Below are 19753 nucleotides of genomic sequence, written 5' to 3' on the forward strand. Positions count from 1 at the left end.
TTGCCAAGGGAAAGAAGTTTATTTATCTTCTTTAGGGAAAGAAAGTTTGACAATTATTTGAATCGTAACATCGCTGTTAAGGAGAGTGCCCCGAGGAGCCATCGTGGCACCGCAGTCCTTGGATGAGAACTGCCACTGAGGAGCAGTGGTGGCTCCCAAAGACACAGGACCTCACATAAATATTCAGCAGGCTCCCAGCTGGCAGAAACCCCTTGTTGAGTATCCCTCATAAAGAGCAGAGCCTCTAAATGCCTCTCTCTCGTGGAGATATCTTATGAGAACATTACACTCATAAATTTTCCAGAGTTCAAACAGTCCCAGGAGATAGAAAGACCTGGAAACTTATCCTTGCTTCTCCACCATCTTCCTCCCAAACCTGGGTGGGAAGGAGACAAATAACAAGGAAATGGCGTGTTCTGGAAGTAGAAAGAAAACTGTAAAGGTTTCCTTCTCCCCGGGCTCCACACACATGTGGGATTGGTCCTGAGAGCAACATTTTTTAAAGAAACTATGTTTTATTCTCCATAGAAATAGGGACCAGAGTGCCAATGTCCTCTAAGCGGGCTGGCAGTCACAAAGCATCTGCTGAGAAAACAGGTCTAAACTCACCAAATTCTGCCACCAATCCCCATCCCCAACTCAAATGCTGGAAATCCAAAAGTTCTTCCCAAACCCTGATGGGACGGACTCGCCCACTTTGGACAATGATGGCATCTGTCCAAAGCCCGCTGTGCGAGAGCTCTCGTGCATTCCCATCCTTCCACCAAAGCCCATCCTTCCCCGTCTCATCCACACCCCTCGGCATGAGTGACACGCAAAAGGACCAGGCTCAACAGCAGCTCCTGGATCCTTGGGCTCTACACACATCCTGTCCGTCCAGATGGAGTGTTCTTTCTCTCCACAGTCCCCCTCATCGATGGCTATTCAGCGTCCTTCAAGTGTTCAGCCTTAGTCCACGTCCAAGTTTCCAGAATCCTACTTGCTAACCTCAAGTGCATCCCTCCAGCTTTCTCAGACACTGAATTTCTGGTCTCTGACAGGCTTTTATGGTTTTTCTCTAACAATGAAGTCTTCACCTTGATGACTTATTCCCTTCTCTATTCAATCTGAACTTTTTTTTTCATACAGAAAAACATTAAGTTCTTACCTGTAATAACAAAGAGACAGAGAGCTGCAGGTTCAGGAAAGAGCTGACTTCATGATCAGTCTTCATGATAAGCTTTCTTAGGTGAGAAAGCCCCGCAACCACGGGTGAAATGGGAAGCTAAGAATAGGCCCTGAGGTATTAGATATTAACCTGGGACAGTATATCATTCTAGAGACAACATGGTGGATCCTTAAAGGGAGAGAGGACCTTTCCTTTATAAACCTGGAGAGGAACGCCATTACGAGAGATAGCTTAAAGTGGGAGAACAGAAAGAAAACAGCTGTTATGTACAACATGATAAAGGAGCTTAAAGAAAAGAAGAAGCCTTCTTTAAGACTGAACCCCCAGTGAACTAGATTGTTGGGGGGAGGGCGGCAAGGGGGGGAGGATGGGGAGGGGAATGCTCATAAAGAAGGGGAGGTGGGAGGGGGATGTTTGCCCGGAAACCAGGAAAGGGAATAACACTCGTAATGTATATAAGAAATACTCAAGTTAATAAAAAAAAAAAAGGAAATAAAAAGAAAATAAAAAAGAAAAGAAAATGCAATAAAATAGTCAGAATAAGACAAAAAAGAAAAAAGAAGAAAAAGAAAAGAAAAGAAAGAAGTCCCCTGAGCAAACAAGAGATGTGATTTCCATATATTTTCAGAGGGCGGCATAAAATTCCACACCACCTGATTGGGATTTAATCCACAGAAGCCTAAACACCAAGAAGCCCCGACAGCCCAATCTGTGTGCTCTAACTTCCATGGCAAGGGCCTGTTGGCAGCTAGTGGCCTGGCCTGATGTCCGAGATACTGGGGCAGCTAGGAAGTCTGTGATCTAACCACATCAGTCATTCAAAAAGATTAATGATCCCGATCTTCATTGTGACAAATATTCTGCTGTCACTGGTACTAAACAGGTCTCACCATGAAGAAGGATCTTCTAAAGATCCACAGTCCCCAACCTCGGGGAGAGTCGCGCCTATCATCAGGTTCCCTAGTCCCAATTCCTCTTCTCTTCCCCTTTTCATCCCAACTATTCCCCGCTCTCCTGCTGGTGGAAACCCTTGCTTCCTGTTTTATCAAATTATTGAGGCAAGACAGCATCAACTTACCCCCTCCTTCCACACCAACGAGCTTCTTCCTCAAAGGACAACATACCTACCTTGCAGCCCACCCCTCCTCTATTCTTTCTTTCTCCTTCCCTTCCCTATCCTGGAGCATTCTCTTCTCTCTTCCATTTCTCTCTTGGTTCTGTCTGTTGATCCTTAATGCACTCACATACTACATATGTGTGTTCTGTCCTCCTTAACACGCTCACCTGCTACATATATGTGTTCTATCCTTAACCCCTTGTGACTGACCTGGGTTAGGATCTAGTCTATCCTTGTCTTATTAGCCAAGTTACTTGTAGCACTGCTTTGTGTTTTAATGTAATATTCACTCTATCAGGATAGGAAATATCTCCCAAAGTTCCTTGTGTTAGGTCAACGGCCTCGGCACTGAAAGGCAGTAGGGCTTTAATCTGTGGGACCTAGTGGGATGTGATGCTCCAGGGGCGTGCTTTTAAAGGGGAGGCTGAGATCCCACCTCTCCACATCCTAGCTCCATGGAGTGAATGGGTTCCCTGAGAGCAGATACTTTCACCATATCTCCTGTATCACCAGAGACCCAAAAGCAAAGGGACTAAGTGACCGGGGGGGACTGGAATCCCTAATCTGTGAGGCAAATAAACATTGACTCCTTTTAGGATGCGTATCTGTACACCTTTTCTCGAAGCACTGGGAAGCTGACAAACACAGACAAGGCAACTCAACTTTTATGGGTCACACGCAGGGCAAATATGAAGACCTCAATCCCATTGCCATCAAGTTCTACTGAAAGCCTCAGTCTAGGAATCAGCGAAAAGGCAAAGTAACTGCCAGCATGACAACATGTTAAAGGCAGCCACAGCAGCTAGAGAGGTAGCTGAGTGGTTGAATGGGCGCCTAGCACACTGGAGGCCCTGGGTTCCATCCCCAACACAAAGTTTTCAAAGATATGGACAAGGAGATTGCTCCATACATTACCAGCATCTGAAGAGAAAGTACCTTTAACCAATAGGTGGTCTGCATTCTAAGTTTAATGCAAACACAGTACTAGGTTGACCAGGGTCATTCCAATTTTAACTTCCCTTATTTTGACTCCTCCCCATTTTAGTTGGCTTCCCAAGTCAGCTGTCTCTAGAGACAAAAACACTCATTTCAAAACAGTTCAGGACTTGAGGCATAGGAAGCTGGATGGGATGCCAGGGAAACAAATCAAGAAGAAAAGATATGTTACCGTCAACAAGTTCCATGAAGTCTCACACGCTGTGTCCTTCTCGAACAGTAAAAGGGCCTTCTGCATCAGGTAGATGGCTTTAGACAGCGTGTTCTTCTTTATTTTCTTCATCACAGTTAACTCTGTAAGGGCAGACAAACGTTTACTAAAAGGTCAGGATACAGCTAATCGTCATCCACAAATTTAACATGGAAATCCAAGGCATCCCAACGCTAATCGCCTACCTGAGAAACACTCGGTGCTTCTGGCCTTCTTGAATTTTTCCCAGCCCTTGGCAGAAGAGTTCGAGCTAACAGTTGGAATCTGCAAAGCTGAACAACACCTATTATGAACCAAGCAGGAAGCTTCATTTTTGTCACGCTGGGGGACAAACTGATGATGACCTTGGGCACACCAGGCACGTGTTCTACCATGACCTTGTAAGCACAGACCTTGGTTTATTTTTGGTTGAGACAGGCTCCCCCTGTTTGGATCAGGCTGGTCTTGAGCTTGGTATGTAGCCTCTAATTTCCCCCGTGCTGGGACTTACAGGCATGGACCACCCTCCCCCAGCAGATTAGAGATTTATTATCATCCCCTTCTTTTCTTTTCCGGTGATGTGCATATGGGCATGGAATTTCTAAATTATAAAAATATTTGATTTTCAGTTTCATCTTCAATAAAATCGTCTTGCGGGTAAACTCTTGCCTACCTTGCCTTCTTCTTACATAAAACAGCAAATTCTGATACCAAACTGTCCCTGGCCCTTTCTAGAGGAACTGTGTCCCCAGGGTCCCTGGGAAATGAGTGCCATAGTAACAGTTTGTATACAGATGGGGTTGATTGGCATAGTGGCCCAATAGAATGAGTGTTACTGGCTCAAGAGATGGAAAGGATAGTGCGAGTTCTCACTTCTTAGGTCTGGTCCACAAGACACCTGGCACCATTTTATTTCTGACCTGCAAGGTTTACAAGGTGTGGTTGTTTGAATGGGAATGACCCCCCAAAGACTCATGTATTTGAATATTCGGTCCACAGTTGATAGAACTATTTGGGGACAGATCAGTAAGTGTGGCGGTATTATGGAAGGAGTTGCGTCACTAGGGGTGGACTTTGAGGTTTCAATATCCCATGCCAGGCCCAAGCTCTTTGTGTCCAACTTTTGGATCAGGATGTAGCCTTCAGCTACTGCTCAGGGCCATGCCTGCCACAGTGGTCATGGAATCAACCTCCAAAACTGTAAGGAAACCCCCAATTAAATGCTTTCTTTTGTGTTTCCTTGGTCACAGTCTCTTCCCAGCAATAGAACAGTAATTAAGACATGGGATTTCCTAAAAGAACCTCACAACACATCCCTCTTGTCGACTTTCGTCATTGGTGCTAATGAGTGTTAAATGGTAGAAACTGATGGAAAGACAGAACCAGATTCTACTGAAGGGTAAGAGTTACAGGAAGTTTTCAGTGCAGATATGGGTGACTGCAAGGTAAAGCCAGGGCCAACGGTGGGCAGCCACTGCGAAGTTCTTGACTAAGAAAGGTACAAATGGCGCTTCTGGAGCATGAACCTGGCGGCAACACACTTGAGCGAAGGAAGACTGAAGGGATGAAACGGTCATCTGGGTCAGGATGGAAGATCAATAAAGCAGAAACGCCAAGGAGACTCGGAGCTCCTGTACAGACCCTTAATGAGCTCCATTGAAAATCGAGCCCAGGCCTCCCATCAATACCTGTGTGTGCCCCCCCCCCCCGTGAGAGCTCATTTGGCCTTCAAAGCCCTAACAAGCAACAGTTACAGAGGAAACCATTAAATGGTAACCCCGGAGCAAACAAAGCCCTTTTCTTCTATGAAGGATGATATAGGGAGTCATGAGTATTCTTGAAGGAAAGCAGACGCCATCCTTCTATTGAACTTTAAGATGCATTTCTCAGCCACATCTTTTCAACACCAAATGTTGACTGTGGCTAGTGAGTCTCCGTAAGCTTGTTCCTGGAACAGGCAGGCTACCAGTCTTTTTGTTTTTTGGTTTGGGTTGGGTTTTTTTTTGTTGTTGTTGTTGTTTTGTGTTGTGTTGTGTTGTGTTTTCTTTTTCTTTTCCTTTTCCTTTTTCTTTTTTTTGTTTTTGTTTTTTTGTTTTTGTTTTTGTTTTTTTTTTTCAGTTATTTGGTTGGTATTTGTTTTCTCAAGACAGATTTTTCTCTGTGTCACTCTGGCTGTCACTCACTCTGTAGACCAGGCTGGACTTGGAACTCAAAGATCCACGTGCCTCTGCCTCCTGAGTGCTGGGATTAAAGGTGTGCATCGCTAGCACGCAACCCAAATGGCTTTGAAAGCCATATAAATGTAAAAGGATAGAACATAAAAGGGTAAAAACAAAGGATCTCGATAGGCACTAAATCAATGCTTAGTCTACTGAACTAACAAAGCACCAATAACTTACTATTAGCAAACAAAAAAAAATTATACTTTCTTAGAAATCTACTGACCTGCTATGCAAACTATTAACTGATAAATCAGAGTATCTGTTGATATTAATCCGAGGAGAACCAAATGAAATAATAAAACTCGTTTGGAAAGCAGGCTGCAAATACACGATTACAAGACTCAATCAACTCTAGCCTTAGATTTTGGCTTAATTGTGGGCGGCCCCTACCATCCAGTTGGTCCAGGAGCACAACAGCTATGCGGTGCTGAGCTTGAATTAGTTCAAGGTGCAGGTCCATTGTGTAGCTGTTCGATGCGATCGGCTTATAGGTGTCTCCATCTACATCATGAGAGTCCTTCAGCCCAAGAGAGTTGGAAAAGAAATTAAAAAGGAAAATGACTATCAAAACAGCCTAAAAAATAGCTATGCCTTGTTACCTTTCAAGTTCTGTCTTACACACGGTCATTCAATGCTTCTCACTTCTAGCCCTGAGCCGTTGGCTTGTCTGACCTGTGCCCTCTACACTCAAAGACATTTCTCCTTGGTCTCTTCTGGGAAGAGCTGTTTCTGGCCTATGAGAAGGAAGTTCCCACAAACCACGAGTCTTTTATAACCTCTCTGCAAAGCCACCTCTTTTCCTTAAGGTGGTTCCTTAAGGAAACCACCAATCTGATATGAGATTAAGTCCACCCTTACCTTGACGTAGCAATGGTCGATTACGGATGATCCGTCTGACAAGGTAGTTAACATGCAATTCCAGTTCATGCCAGCGATTGTTCTGTCAAGGAGTTCATACGCATAAAACAGCTGTTCCACGGGTGTTCGCTAAAACGATTTTGCAAACAAAAAGGGCAAACCGAAACTCTTTTTAACTGTTCGGCGTCACCGTATCTTATTAAATATGCTTAGCTTCAACTAAAGACTGAGTACTTTCGATGAAGATGAAAATACTAGAGCTCGCCATTTTCCAAAAGCAAACTTTCACCAACATATGTTCCAGTTCTGTTCATTGTCTAAATTCTAACTGTACCAAACCTACAGGGAAAATGTAAGTATGAGGCTCATACAACTCTGTCTATTCTCTCTCACACACACTTAAGTTGAAAACTTGCTGCTTTTTAAAATGTTTTTTATCGCAGGACCTCAGGGCTGGAAATTTAGACTTGGAGTCTACAAAAACCAACATGGAATGGTTTTCCTCATAGGGAGACTAGTATAGAATGATCCAGCCCTGTTCACAAGCTCTTCTCAGAATCTTTTACACATCGAGTGGCAAAAAAGCAAAAGCCCAACAAGGCACCACTTCCCGGAAGCTTTTTTTTTTTTGCCTTTCATTTGTGTCACCTAAATTGGTGTTTGTCCGATTGCCACCCTCACCATACATGTGCCTTGACCAATATGGAACAACCCTTTTTAATTTTTAAATGCTTTTTAATTTCTCCATCATAAAATCTGCCTGCTTTCTTCCCTCAAGCCACAGGCTCGGGCTGATGCTTGTACCCTAGTGGCTCCGTGTAGTTACGTCACAGGAGCTCTAAGTACCCCAAGCAGAGAGAGGCTGAAAGCACAGGATCACGGGTGTCAGCAGCTCTTGGAAACCCTGGGGAAGCTGGGGCCAAGAAAGCCTCTAGTCCTATGGGGACTGACTTGCGCACAGAAGCTCCACCCAGCAGCTGACTCAGACAAATGTGGACACCCACAGCCAAAGTGCAGATGGAGCTTGGGGACTCTTATGGAAGAATAGGAGGAAGGATTGCAGGAGGAAGGGGATAGGAAACTCATAGACCAACAGAGTCAACTAACCTGGACCCTCGGGACTCTCAGAATCTGAACCACCAACCAAAGAACATACACAGGCATGACCTAGGCCTCCCCACACATATGTAGCAGATGTACGTACAGTTTGGTCTTCATATGGGCCCTGAACAACTGGACAGAGGCTATCGCAAAAACTGTTGCCTGTACATGGGGTATGGTCTTCTAGCTGGACTGCCTTGCCTGGCCTCACTGGAAGAAGCGGCACCTAGACTTGAAGTGCCATGGTAAGGGGATGTGGGGGAGGGGCTTTCCCCTCAGAGGAAAGGGGGAAGGGAGAGGGGGAAGGATTGTGTGAGGGGGTGACTGGGAAGGGAGCAGTGAGCCGGAGGCAAAGTGATTAAGTAAAAAAAAAAAAAAAAAAAAAGGAAGGAAGGAAGGAAAGAAGGAAGAAAGCTGCTAGTGAGAAGTTAGCTCCCTGCTAGTCTTGAGAGCTTCCTCAGAAGTCTCTGTGACCCTGAAACCTGGGAGGCAGTCAGAGACAACCTCAAAGCCTGCTTCAGTGACTGCAGGGAGTGGATTGCAAGAGCTTGCTCAATATGGCTGGTAAATTCTCATTTCCTTCTGCCACAGCAGATTGTGAACTTCTCGTTACAAAGCCAATCAAGCGCTCCTCGTTAGGAAACCAGCCACCCGGGACCATATGGAAATGCATTGCTGCAAATATGGTTCCAGGAGTCCCTTGTAATCCAAAGGTGCCTGCAGAGGGGAAGCATAGGGCTGCCCAGCCAACTGTATTTATGTAGAATGTAAGGTGTCATTCTGAGGAGCATGTCCCTACTATTCATGCATCTGCTGATGGACTGCTATAACTAAATACCCTGCAATGGGTTGTGTCTGTCCATGAGACCAAATTGTCACTTCCTGGTCACTTATGACTTTTTTTTCCCCTGGTTCGGTCTTCATCTATCTAAAACTTCTAAAATACTTTCTAATGAATAGAAAGATGGTGGATACCCTTATTCTGTCCAGATAAAGGGACAGTTTTTAGTCTGGCACCATAGCTACGCCATTAATTGGGTAGTCTCTGGACACTTTATCAAGTCAGAGACCTTCTATTTCCAGCTGTGAAAAGTTATGGTTAGGTAGGCCGGCTGTGGATTTTGTCAAATGTTTCATTTGCATCTCACTGTGGTTTGATGTGGCCTCATGTTTTTCTTTACTCTTTAGTGTGGGAATTTATTATACTGCACTATGGAGTGCTAATGTTGAGTGAGCCTCACTTTCCTGGAATATACTCAGTTTGATCACACACAACTATTCAGCATATCCATTCCCAGCAAAGTCATGGGCTTGGGGAGGTTTCCAACCACCCGAGTCACACATCCAAATAACTACACCACTGGAGGACACAGCCAAGGCTGAAATTCATGGAGTAATAGACTTTTTCCCATTCGCTCCTCCCCTCGGGGCTGAAAATGAGATGTCTCCCTATAAAATCCATTTGATTTTTTTCTAGTATACGTTTATAGTATATTTTTCTAGGCTGTAATCTTTTGTAGGCCCTAACTTTACGGGGAGGCTCAACACCAACTCTATCTTTCATGAGATGAAGTTTTTCCCCCGAGATAGCTATTTTTTGCTTTGTTTTGTTTTTGTTTTTTTAATCCATGTTTGCTTGTAACTATGCCCAGCAACCCACTACAGCACCCAGAAGCATGTCCATTATTCTGGTTTTCACTTCCCATTTCTGTTTTGGCCTCTAGAGTTTTCCTTAGTTTCTTGTGAGCTTTGCAATGGGCTTGAGGATATTGGCTAAACTCTGTCCAAGATGTCTGTCTACGTGTCTTCCAAAAAGATGCTTATGTCATCTAGGTTGTCGTTCAGCCAAAAACAGAGGTCACAGAGGATCTGTGTGTGCATGTGCAGGCGTGTGCAGTTGCACGCATGAATGCAAGAGGATGACATCAGCTGCCATTACTCCAGGGCCATCTGCCTTCTTTCCCGAGTTAGAATCTCTCAAGTAGGATCAGTTAGCTTACCAGCGAACTCCAGCAGTCTGCCTTGTTTCTACCCCTCTGTAGGATTGCAAGCACTGAGCCCTCACACCTGGCTTCTTACACACGTCCTGGGATTCAGGTTCTCACCCTTGTTCATTAAGTACTGTACTGACTGAGCAATTGATTGCCCCAGCCCTGGGGATACCTTTTTGACAACAAAACCTTTCAAAGACTCCACGCATAGCCACATTCTCTCATCGTCTTCGCCATGATCATTGTCACCATCACAGCCAACCCTAAATTTAAAGATAATCTATAGGGACAATTCTCAAATTTTGGTGTCTTTAAAAACAAACACAGACATATTACAAGAATGTGTTTTCATTTTGATCCCAGGTGTGGGCTGTGGGGCTGCTTCAGACCGTCCTCAGCAGCAGCTGACTGTGATTTGTCTCGTGCTCTAGAAGAGGCGTGGTTTTGCCAGCTGCAGATAGTTTCTGCCCTGGTGTGATGTTTAGAATTCTGGGAACTTTTCAGAGGGTATATAAATGCTATGGCCCAGAGAGGTGGGGGTTGGTGGTCACTGGTCATTTAGGGGAGTTGGTAGTGGTTTGTTTGTAGTCCTGCTCAAAGAAGAAACCTAAGGAAAAAATAGATTCAAGGATCTCTCTCTCTCTCTCTCTCTCTCCCCCTCCCCTCCCCTCCCCACCCCTCCCCTCCCCTCTCCTCTCCTCTTCTCTTCTCTCCTCTCCTTTCTCTCCTATCTAATGATAGGGGTGAAACTGAGTTGATAAAGGGTAGGGAAAAGAAGAATTCAGAGAGAAACAAAGACCAACTATACTCATCTATTTATAGTTACCTTTAATCGTATTTTATTAGTTTATATTAGTGTCCATTTTTATAGCATACTTGTTCAATAGATGCTACATGTTCGGCGTAAGTTTGAAATTGTTTTAAATCATGCCATAGCCATGGTACACATTATATTTCACATAGCACTTTGCATGTATGCAAGAAATACTATTTTTCACATCTAGAGATTTTTTCAGTGAAAAAAAAAAGAGATTGTTAAGTGAGCACATTAATCTCAGACCTAAGCTTAGATTCAAACAACACAAACACCTAAAACAAACAAACAAGCAAAAACCTAACAAGTGCAAGGCACTGGCTTCCAGAGTGTCACTAATATGTCAATTAAATGGTATAACAACCCAGCAGAACAGGTACAGTTATAATTTCATACGTAAAGATGCTTAAACAGACCGAATAATTCATTTACGTTCAGGTGAACAGTCAACATCCTTGTCAAGACTATGAGTCTGTCAAAAACAAATGCTAGGCTCTGGGCTCTGGGTGGGCCAGTGGGTTGCCTGTACACCAGCCACCACATTCCACCGTGGCCTAGCAGATTATGTGCACTACAGTGTAACTGCTTGTAGTAAACCACTTGGAGCAAGGACACATTTTTCTAACTCCAGTAACAGCAGCAATAGCTCATCGATGGCCTTTAGATTCCTTGTTGTGAGAGACCTGTCACCTCAGAAACCCAATTTATTGAGTGACTTGATGGAAAATTTCAAGCCAGAAAACATAGCCCCTTTATAACTTGCACTGGGGTTTCTGTGCCTTCCCCATCACACCATGGAGAATAAGAGCTAACCCACTAAACCTGTGATTCCCACACTCTAATGTCTTTAAAAGTTGGAATGATGACTGACTGTTTGGAGTGAGAAATGGGAAGCTGCACATTGTGTAAGCACTGAAAGGTAGCCCCAGACAAACCTCCATTGGACAAGTATGCCTCCTCTGCCTCTCAGGCAGACCGATTTCCGTACCCAGTGTAAGATCTTGCAAATCTAGCTCTCTCTGCAGAACACTACTACAAATGAAGGACTCAAATGTACACCCCTGGACCTTGTAATCAGGAAATAAATGTTCACTGGAGAAGGGAAACACAACAACCATTTATTTGGTGCCAATAAATAGACTTTACCTATTATACCTAGTTTGGCAGAAAGAGGAAATTTTTCTTTTAAATGAGTACCAGTAGGGCTGGTGAGATGGCTCAGTGGGTAAAGATACTTACAGCCAAGCCTGACAACCTGAGTTCAATCCCCACAACCCATACCGTGGAGCAAGAGAACCAACCCCCGTAAGATGTCCTCCAACCTCTACATATGCTCCATGGTGCATATGTTTATGTACACACACACACACACACACACACACACACACACACACACACACACAATTTCAGGAAAACACTGAATCTGTCCTGAGCATGTACTGACATGTTCTTGTCATTATTTCCTAAACAATACAGTATACTATAGAGATAACACAATGTGCTCAGTATTAAAAAGTAATCTAGAGACTGTAAAGTATACAGCAGGGCATGCCCAGGTTCTATATAGGCACTGTACCGCCTTACACAAGAGGAGACATACCCATTGATGTTATTACCTGTGAGGGTCCCAGAGCTAAGCCATCAGGGATGCTAAGGGAAACTACCCAGAAATACTCGGTTTTGTATGTTTCCTTTTAAGATTCTTCAGAGATTCCAAAAGAGACGGCAGTGAGGAGTAGCAACTGAGGGGGCAAAAGTGCTGCCAAAAATAATATTACAAAAAGGACAGAATGCTGCATGTTAAAAATATGAGAAGCACAAAAAGAGGCCCAGGGATATCAATACGGTAAAGCTGCACGTTTTTGTTGATTGTTAATCCCAGCCCCCATGTCAATGCAATTTTCACAACTTAGTCTACAGTTTATCAATTAGATCAAAACAAATAGTCACTTGCTCCTCTCTAGGAAAACATTCTAAAGTCATCCATGAAACATGGGAGCCTTGGGAAAATGCTCTACGGTTGAATAAGAGGAGTTTTGTTCTCAAATAATAAGACTCGTGGTATTCTACACCTCGTTAGGGAAGAAAAAGCACACAACGTATAGGCAAAGTGTCCCCTGGGAAGTCCCTGGCAAAGGAACCTATTGTGTTTAATCTAAAATCATCTTTGGCTGTTTGCTGTGATGTCTGCTTGCAACGCACAGGACCAGAATCACAGAGGACGGACTACACACGCAGTTCTGGGGGCACCGATAAACAGATGAACATTGGCTGAATGTGTGAGGCTGCTCTCTATTAAGATCAAGACAGTCGTGTTCATGTGCAGAAGTGATTCAAATACTGTAAGAAAACCACATAATACCAGTCATGTGGCTCCCCACCTTCAAGATAAAGCTTACTGAGCACGCTCCCCGAGAGCCAGCGGCCTTGGTGCATTTCAGTCAGGTAAGAGCTCATTCATTCATCCTACCAGAGGCACATTCTGAGTGGAGCACCCCCATTCTTTACACCTGTGACTCCAGACCCATTCAAACCAGCAGCAAAGCTGGAGAGAGGGCTCAGTGGTTAAGCACACACACTGCTCTCAATACCCAGTACCTTCCTCCTCTAGTGACTCAGAACTGCAAACTTCTAGTTCTGGGAGATCTAACATGGTCTTCTGGCTTCTGCAGGCATTGTAGTCATGTGTATATACACACACACACACACCACATCAAGACTGTCTAAGTAGCTATGTCACACTTTCCTTTAGAACTGGGAACACTCTGTAGTGACCAACACACCCAGAAACAGAAATTCTTAAAGCTTCAACACTCAAGAGACATTCTACAATGAACCACTATTACATTTACAAATTTGATATTGAAAATAAGAATTCATGTTTTTAACCGTGCTTTCTATAACAGATAGCAGTACCTTTAATATTGGAAGGCTTTCCGGGACCCCTTTTGAAGTCCCAGGCAACTCGTCGGGTCCTTTCTTTGCAGACAAATCTGAAAAAGAAATGAAGTAAGGAAAAAGAAAAAGATGAGGAGGAAAAGAGATCAAGACAGAAGAAGAGGAGGAGGAAGAGGAGGAGGAAGAAGAAGAAGAACCAAAACAAAGGGAAATCCAGAAGGACAAAGGGGAAGACAAAATGGAAATTCAGGAGTAAATCCAGACATTAAGATAGTGAGCTAAATTATCTTTTAAATTACTTATTGATCTTAGATACTACTCACAACCAGAATTTGGCAAAATATCAAAATGTTTCTTTTGTGTACTTAAAGTTTTATTTATATAAAATAATCTTTTTTTTAAAAACACAAGAATTTTGTTTCTTAACAATATGGTATCAGGTCAGAAATTGCTCATCCCTCTGTATTCTGTTTAAGGCAGTATTTTTTTTAAATAATTATTAATTTAGTTTATGTGAGTATACTGTCACTGTCTTCAGACACACCAGAAGAGGGCATCAGATCTCATTAGATGGCTGTGAGCCACCATGTGGTTGCTGGGAATTGAACTCAGGACCTCTGGAAGAGGAGCCAGTGCTCTTAACCGCTGAGCAACCTTTCCAGCCTGTGTTCTTGTATAAAGACCATTTGAAAAAATGACAGAGCCTGTGGACTAAGACGGATGCCAAAGAACTAGAGGAATACAAGTGATAAGTATTTGTAAGGCAACACTACATATCGTATTTTAAAATACTTGATTAATTCCTACTAAGCCACATTACTTAATTCATAAATAAACTCCAATATTGATGGCAACATCATAACAAAAGATAAAAGTGTTATGTCCTGTTAAGCCTGGTAATGAAGGAATAGTGTAAGACAACTAGTCTTCCAAAAGTAACTAGTGAACGACACAATATAATTGAATAAGAAATAGACTTTAGAGGCTCCATCATTTGGGGGTTTTGCTCCCTGTAACAAGTAATGTAGAAACCGTCTTTCAGCTGCAGCAAAGCTAGACAATATTTTTTGGACTCACAAGCTAAGACGAAATAAAAGAGCAAAGATAAGTCAAGGAGCTTGAGAAAGGAAGTCACAGGACACAGAAAGGCAGGGGTGTGAACCAGGCATGGTGGCACAGGTTTGCAATCCCAGCACTTGGGAGGTGGATGGTTCAAGTCCAGCCTTTGCTACATAATAAGTTCGAGGCTGGCCTGGGATAATTGAGACATGGTCTCACTAAAAATAAAAACTGCAAACACAGCCTACTTCTGCTGGATACAATTCTGAAGAGAGAAACTGGGCAGCCATTTCACACTTTGAGGAGCGGTAGCAACAGCAAATTTGGTAGTGTGAGAGTAAATATGGCGGCCCATCCCTTCCTCTCACGTCTCTAAGTCAGGCAGGGTGGGGAGAGCCTTCGCTCACTGAGTGTTTACTGAGAACCAAAGAGGAAAGCCAGGAAAGGGAAGGGAGAAATGAGCAGAGAGGAATGAGGGTGGAGATGGAGGGGTGTGTGGTAATCAGGAATGGAGAGGGCCGTGTGCAATGAGAGACCAGCGGAGCCTTGTCCGCCATCATCCCATCATCAAACCGTACAGCATCTCACCTTCTCTTTGCCCTGCCTGGTTAAACCTGTGCCGTGAGCTCTCTCACCCAGGCCCGCCAAGGGCGGTTACCCTGTGCCCTAACTCATGCTTGAGCCGTTGCGTCTGTCTCTGCGCAGTCTCAGCGCGCGTTTCCTCTATCACTCACCTGCAGACTTTCTGAACTTTCTTTTCGGGTTTCCCAGAGACTCTAGTATCTCACTTAACCGTAACGTGATCTCTGCCACCATCACGATGTCCAGATCTTCCAGCTTGTAGCAGTGTACCACCTCACTTATCTGCCACAGGAGATAAACCCACTGCAAGGGGGAAGTGTAAACCAAATTAAACTAAAAGTGAATCCAATAACGAGGCAAAGTTTTCAAGTGGTAGCCTTCCTTTGATCCTCCCCGATCCGCAGGCTTCCTCACTAATGTGTCTTAGCCGTAAACAATGTAAAGTGACCTTAACAAGATATTTAACAATACATGTTTACGAAAACCCACAATTATCTGCCTGCTAACCGTGTGTATGCCTGAAGCCACATTGCAAATGTTATGACGTTATTTTTCTGTATCATCAAATACTTGAAATATTCTCAAAGTGAAAAGTCAGCCAAGTGGGCAGGTGTGCCCAGCTCCATTTCAGGTGCCTAGAAAGTGACTTTCGTGCCTACATCCCCAAAGCATAGCATGTAAACCAGCCAGGGCACAGCAGCACACGTTCTGAGAAAGGCTCGCTAAGCACTGCAAAGAATAACGTCTTACTGCACACATCTGCAAAGGACAGGAATTATGGGATGGATAATGGGGAAGGCCTAGATTGGAAATGCGTACTTAACATGAATTTAAAATAAACAGACAAACAAACAAAAGCCCATGTGAATGAAAAATAAAAAGGAGTACTTTGTTGGTGCTAATCTTGTGAGAATATTTTGTAAAGTCGCTTTTGGGTATGTTGAGCCTTTGAAGTCCCAGCTTGCATTTCTGCCATAAGAGTGTTATTATGTCCACAACGATATCCTTATCCGGCTGAATACCCTAAAAGCAGAAAAGGAGGCGTGTGTGAGTTACAAGAACAGACGTGTGACCATAGCATTCAGCATATGTCCCCGGGTAACCGTCCTCTAAGTGCTTCTCATGTCGCAGATCATTTACCCCACACAAAACGAATGCGCTAAGGGGAGTGTCTTCCCTGCCACGGCCACTAATAGCTGCGCAGGACATAGGCTAAGAGAACCCACGTGGTTTCCCCCACAGGTCAATGACCCAGAAGTCCTAAGCCATCGTGCGTCTCACCTAGCACTCTGGGACACCGGTTTGGCTCTCTCAAATAATTAAGTCTGGAATATTGTCAACCAAGTCTGTAGACCACGAACTTCTCTCCAACTGGCCAAAGTATGCTTTTTACTTTCTAAATTTCTTGTATTGAAATAAGGAAGGGGAGAAATAAAGGATAAAGTGGTGATAGGCACGGGAAAACCAGGCAGAGAAAGTGGGGAGAGAATGCAGAGGAGGTTGGAGAGAAAACGAGCCTCAACACTCAGCCCGAGACGGGCATCGGCACGTGGTCCAGGACGGGCATCAGCACGCGGCCCAGGATGGACAAGCCTCCTCCCTAGTTAGTTGGCTTTTTTCAGAAAGAAAAGGAACTTGTTATATCTGAACTGGCAGATAAATGAAGTCTATGATTAAAATAAAGGAAGCATGGAGCTCTCGGGAAGCTCTGAGACTTAATTTGGTATGTATCACAGTTCCCCGAAGCACCCGGAAACAGAACAGATACCAAACACTGGTAAATGTGTATGGACTTGGGTCAAGCTGAGCTGAACTAAGACATACAGTGTATTCTTTTTAAATGTGTAAGCAAAATGTCTTTGCCCTTGGTTTTTTTTTCCTCTTTTTTGTTAAGCTTGCCCACTGTAATAATTATGTTTTCTACCTGTCTTTCGAGATTAAATACATAGCAGGGCCCGCTGATGCAGGCCTGTAATCCCAGCTCTGTACTGCTCAGGAGGCTGAGACAGTGGACCTCAGCCCCAAGGCCAGCCTGTGCAACTTAATGACATCCTGTCTTAAAATAAAAAGTAAAAAGTGGGCTGCGGCGGTAGCTCTGCAATGGAATAATTGCTTGGTTATGTACAGCCATATGTTCTACCCTAGACACTGAGAGAAAAAAACCTATCACAGATTCCAAAATATTCAAATAAATTCAAAAGAAATAGAAATACTGTAAGAGCAGAGCATTTTGAATCCCTCTTGTGTTCTAGCTACCCAGGAAAATATTAATGCAAAACCCTTATAATTACACTTTCCACTTTCCATACTCATAAACCCAAATTTCAGGTGAAATTCTGGTATCATACATGAAAGCAATGAAAACCGATTAGGGTACCACCACTCAAAACTGGCTTCAAGGAAGCTCGGAGATAGCCCGGGGAGCCTGGTACTCAAATCAAAAAGTAGTGCTAGAAGGCCAGTTCAGTGGCAGGGCACTCGTGGAGTCAGACCCGAGAGTCAATCCCTTCCTGCCTCCCCCACCTCATATCCTCATGGGCGGGGAGAGAAAAGGAAGGTAGGGAAAGAGGAAAGAGAAAGGGGGAGGAAAAAAGGAAGTGGGGGGAGGAAGAAAGAGGGAAGAGAAGAGAAGAGAGGAGAGGAGAGGAGAGGAGAGGAGAGGAGAGGAGAGGAGAGGAGAGGAGAGGAGAGGAGAGGAGAGGAGAGAGAGCGAGAGCTGCCTCCCATCTCATGCCAGGAATGCCAGTGCCTGGGAGAAGGAAGCAGCAAGCCCATGAGTTCATAGGAGCCTAAGATACACAGTAAGTCCCTCTTTCCAAATCCAAAGATGGCGGATGGGGGCAGACCCGAGCCACTACACATGAACCACTTCTAAATTCTGACCATTGTGTGAAAAGTGGCAGTAAGCAAGCACTGTCACACCGGGGGCTGAAAAGTGCCACGGCCATATTTCACTAAACATGTGGGCTTTTCTTCAGAACCACTGCCTGGGTTCCCTCATCCTTAGATGGAATGCAGCCAGCCTGGGACTTCTCCCTGGAGTAGCAGGGTGACCCCCAAAATGATGCCGATAAGAAGAAACTGCACGTTTCAAGTCATCAGCCAACACGACGATGCATTCCAATGAGCAAACAGTTAAGAAAAAAAACCTTAGGAGCAGTCCTGTCATGCTCTGAGCTTGGCCTTGAGTGAGGCCAGACTATTGGGAGGTATTTCCTTGCACACTGTGACAGCTTATAAAGGGTTACTTCACCTTGGTAGGGACACAAACACAGAAGTGAAGAATCGCTGCCAAGCTAAAAATATCTTCAGTGTACGTGGTCCTCACACAAGACTCTGCACGTGAACAGAAGAAGAAAATGAGGGTGGGGTTAGCAACCGGGAAGCACCAGGTACAGAGGACAGACAGAAGCTTCAGAAGAACGGCACAAATGATGCTGGCACTGTTTATCATGGTGGCTGCCTTTATCCTGTCAATAAGCTATTTAGAATGTGTCCATGTCAAAATCTATCCCGGTAGTCAGTTAAGATGAACTGGTGGCTTATTTTTTTAAAGATTTATTTATTTATTTATTACATATGAGTACACTGTTACTGTCTTCAGACACACCAGAAGAGGGCATCAAATCTCATTAAAGATGGTTGCGAGCCACCATGTGGTTGCTGGGAATTGAACTCAGGACCTCTGGAAGAGCAGTCAGTGCTCTTAACCACTGAGCCATCTCTCCAGCCCTGGACTGATGTTTTTATTATCAGTCCATAATGCATATATCAGCTGTGTCCAAAGAGAAATTGAAGGTGCCAACCATATTAAAATAATCTAAAATGTGGGGGATGGAGAAATGTATAAAGGTATTTATTTGGGTCCTGACAGAAGAAGAAATTCTATCACTACAGGTACAAAGGATTTGCTGCAAACAAGAGGCTATGTGATGCATAAAAGAACAGGGAAGGGGTTGGGGATTTAGCTCAGTGGTAGAGCGCTTGCCTAGCAAGCGCAAGGCCCTGGGTTCGGTCCTCAGCTCCCCCCCCCCAAAAAAAAAAAAAAAAACAGGGAAAATATAGAAGCCCAGAATAATCGACTTCTCACTGATCTAAAAACTGACTGGATGTTCAAGTGTGCATACACTGATGCTTAAACCCTTGAAGATTGGAAAATGCCGCCTGCTGGCGAGAAGGGGCACAGCCAAACTTGCTCTTTGCTCAGCCTTTTCCCATCCTCCTTTACCCTATGCCCTGATGACCTCACACTTACTGTAATGCCTACATAACCTCTTTCATGTGTTGAAATCGATTCCAGAATCTCATGCAATTTTTCACAAGGTCTAGGGACCACATCACCTGACACCCAGCTATTTCTGACCTACCACGCTCCAGACTCCGCCACTCCTGTTACATGCTCCCCCATACACACACACACACACACACACACACACACACACACACACACACACACCCGGTCAGTCATCAGTCATTAGATGTAGTCACTAGGCCTTCTGCTTTGGGCATGTCTTGTCTCACCTCACCAGAAAAGACTATGTTTTCTCACATAAGGCATTTTTTTTATTTCAAACTTCAGCTACTCACCTTCATAAGCTATGTGTTTTAGATAACTTTGAATGGACTGGGTCTCTTTATCATTATCCAAAGGAAAGATCAAACCTTTGTTTTTTTTCACATTGATCAATGGCTCTACTGCAAGCAGAAGAATTAAATCCTTCTCTGCTTTCTTTTCCTTGGGGCTATCCTGCTTCTGA

The 19753-nt window shown here is 44.1% G+C and overlaps 1 protein-coding gene across 2 annotated transcripts in view; it reads right to left on the reverse strand.

Annotated features, from left to right (window-relative positions):
* The window catches only part of Cfap54 (cilia and flagella associated protein 54), a 283006-nt gene that overhangs the window by 224278 nt on the left and 38975 nt on the right, over window positions 1-19753 (reverse strand). For both annotated transcript variants that reach the window (XM_087557147.1, NM_001447141.1), the window contains 9 exon segments: window positions 19584-19749; window positions 18250-18332; window positions 15885-16019; window positions 15149-15299; window positions 13374-13450; window positions 6552-6680; window positions 6084-6210; window positions 3678-3764; window positions 3454-3575 (listed from right to left, as the gene is read on the reverse strand). In XM_087557147.1, coding sequence (XP_087413273.1) covers window positions 3454-3575; window positions 3678-3764; window positions 6084-6210; window positions 6552-6680; window positions 13374-13450; window positions 15149-15299; window positions 15885-16019; window positions 18250-18332; window positions 19584-19749 — 1077 coding nt within the window.

The sequence above is a fragment of the Rattus norvegicus genome, chromosome 7 (genome assembly GCF_021556685.1).
Source record: "Rattus norvegicus strain SHRSP/BbbUtx chromosome 7, alternate assembly SHRSP_T2T, whole genome shotgun sequence".
NCBI lineage: Eukaryota > Metazoa > Chordata > Mammalia > Rodentia > Muridae > Rattus > Rattus norvegicus.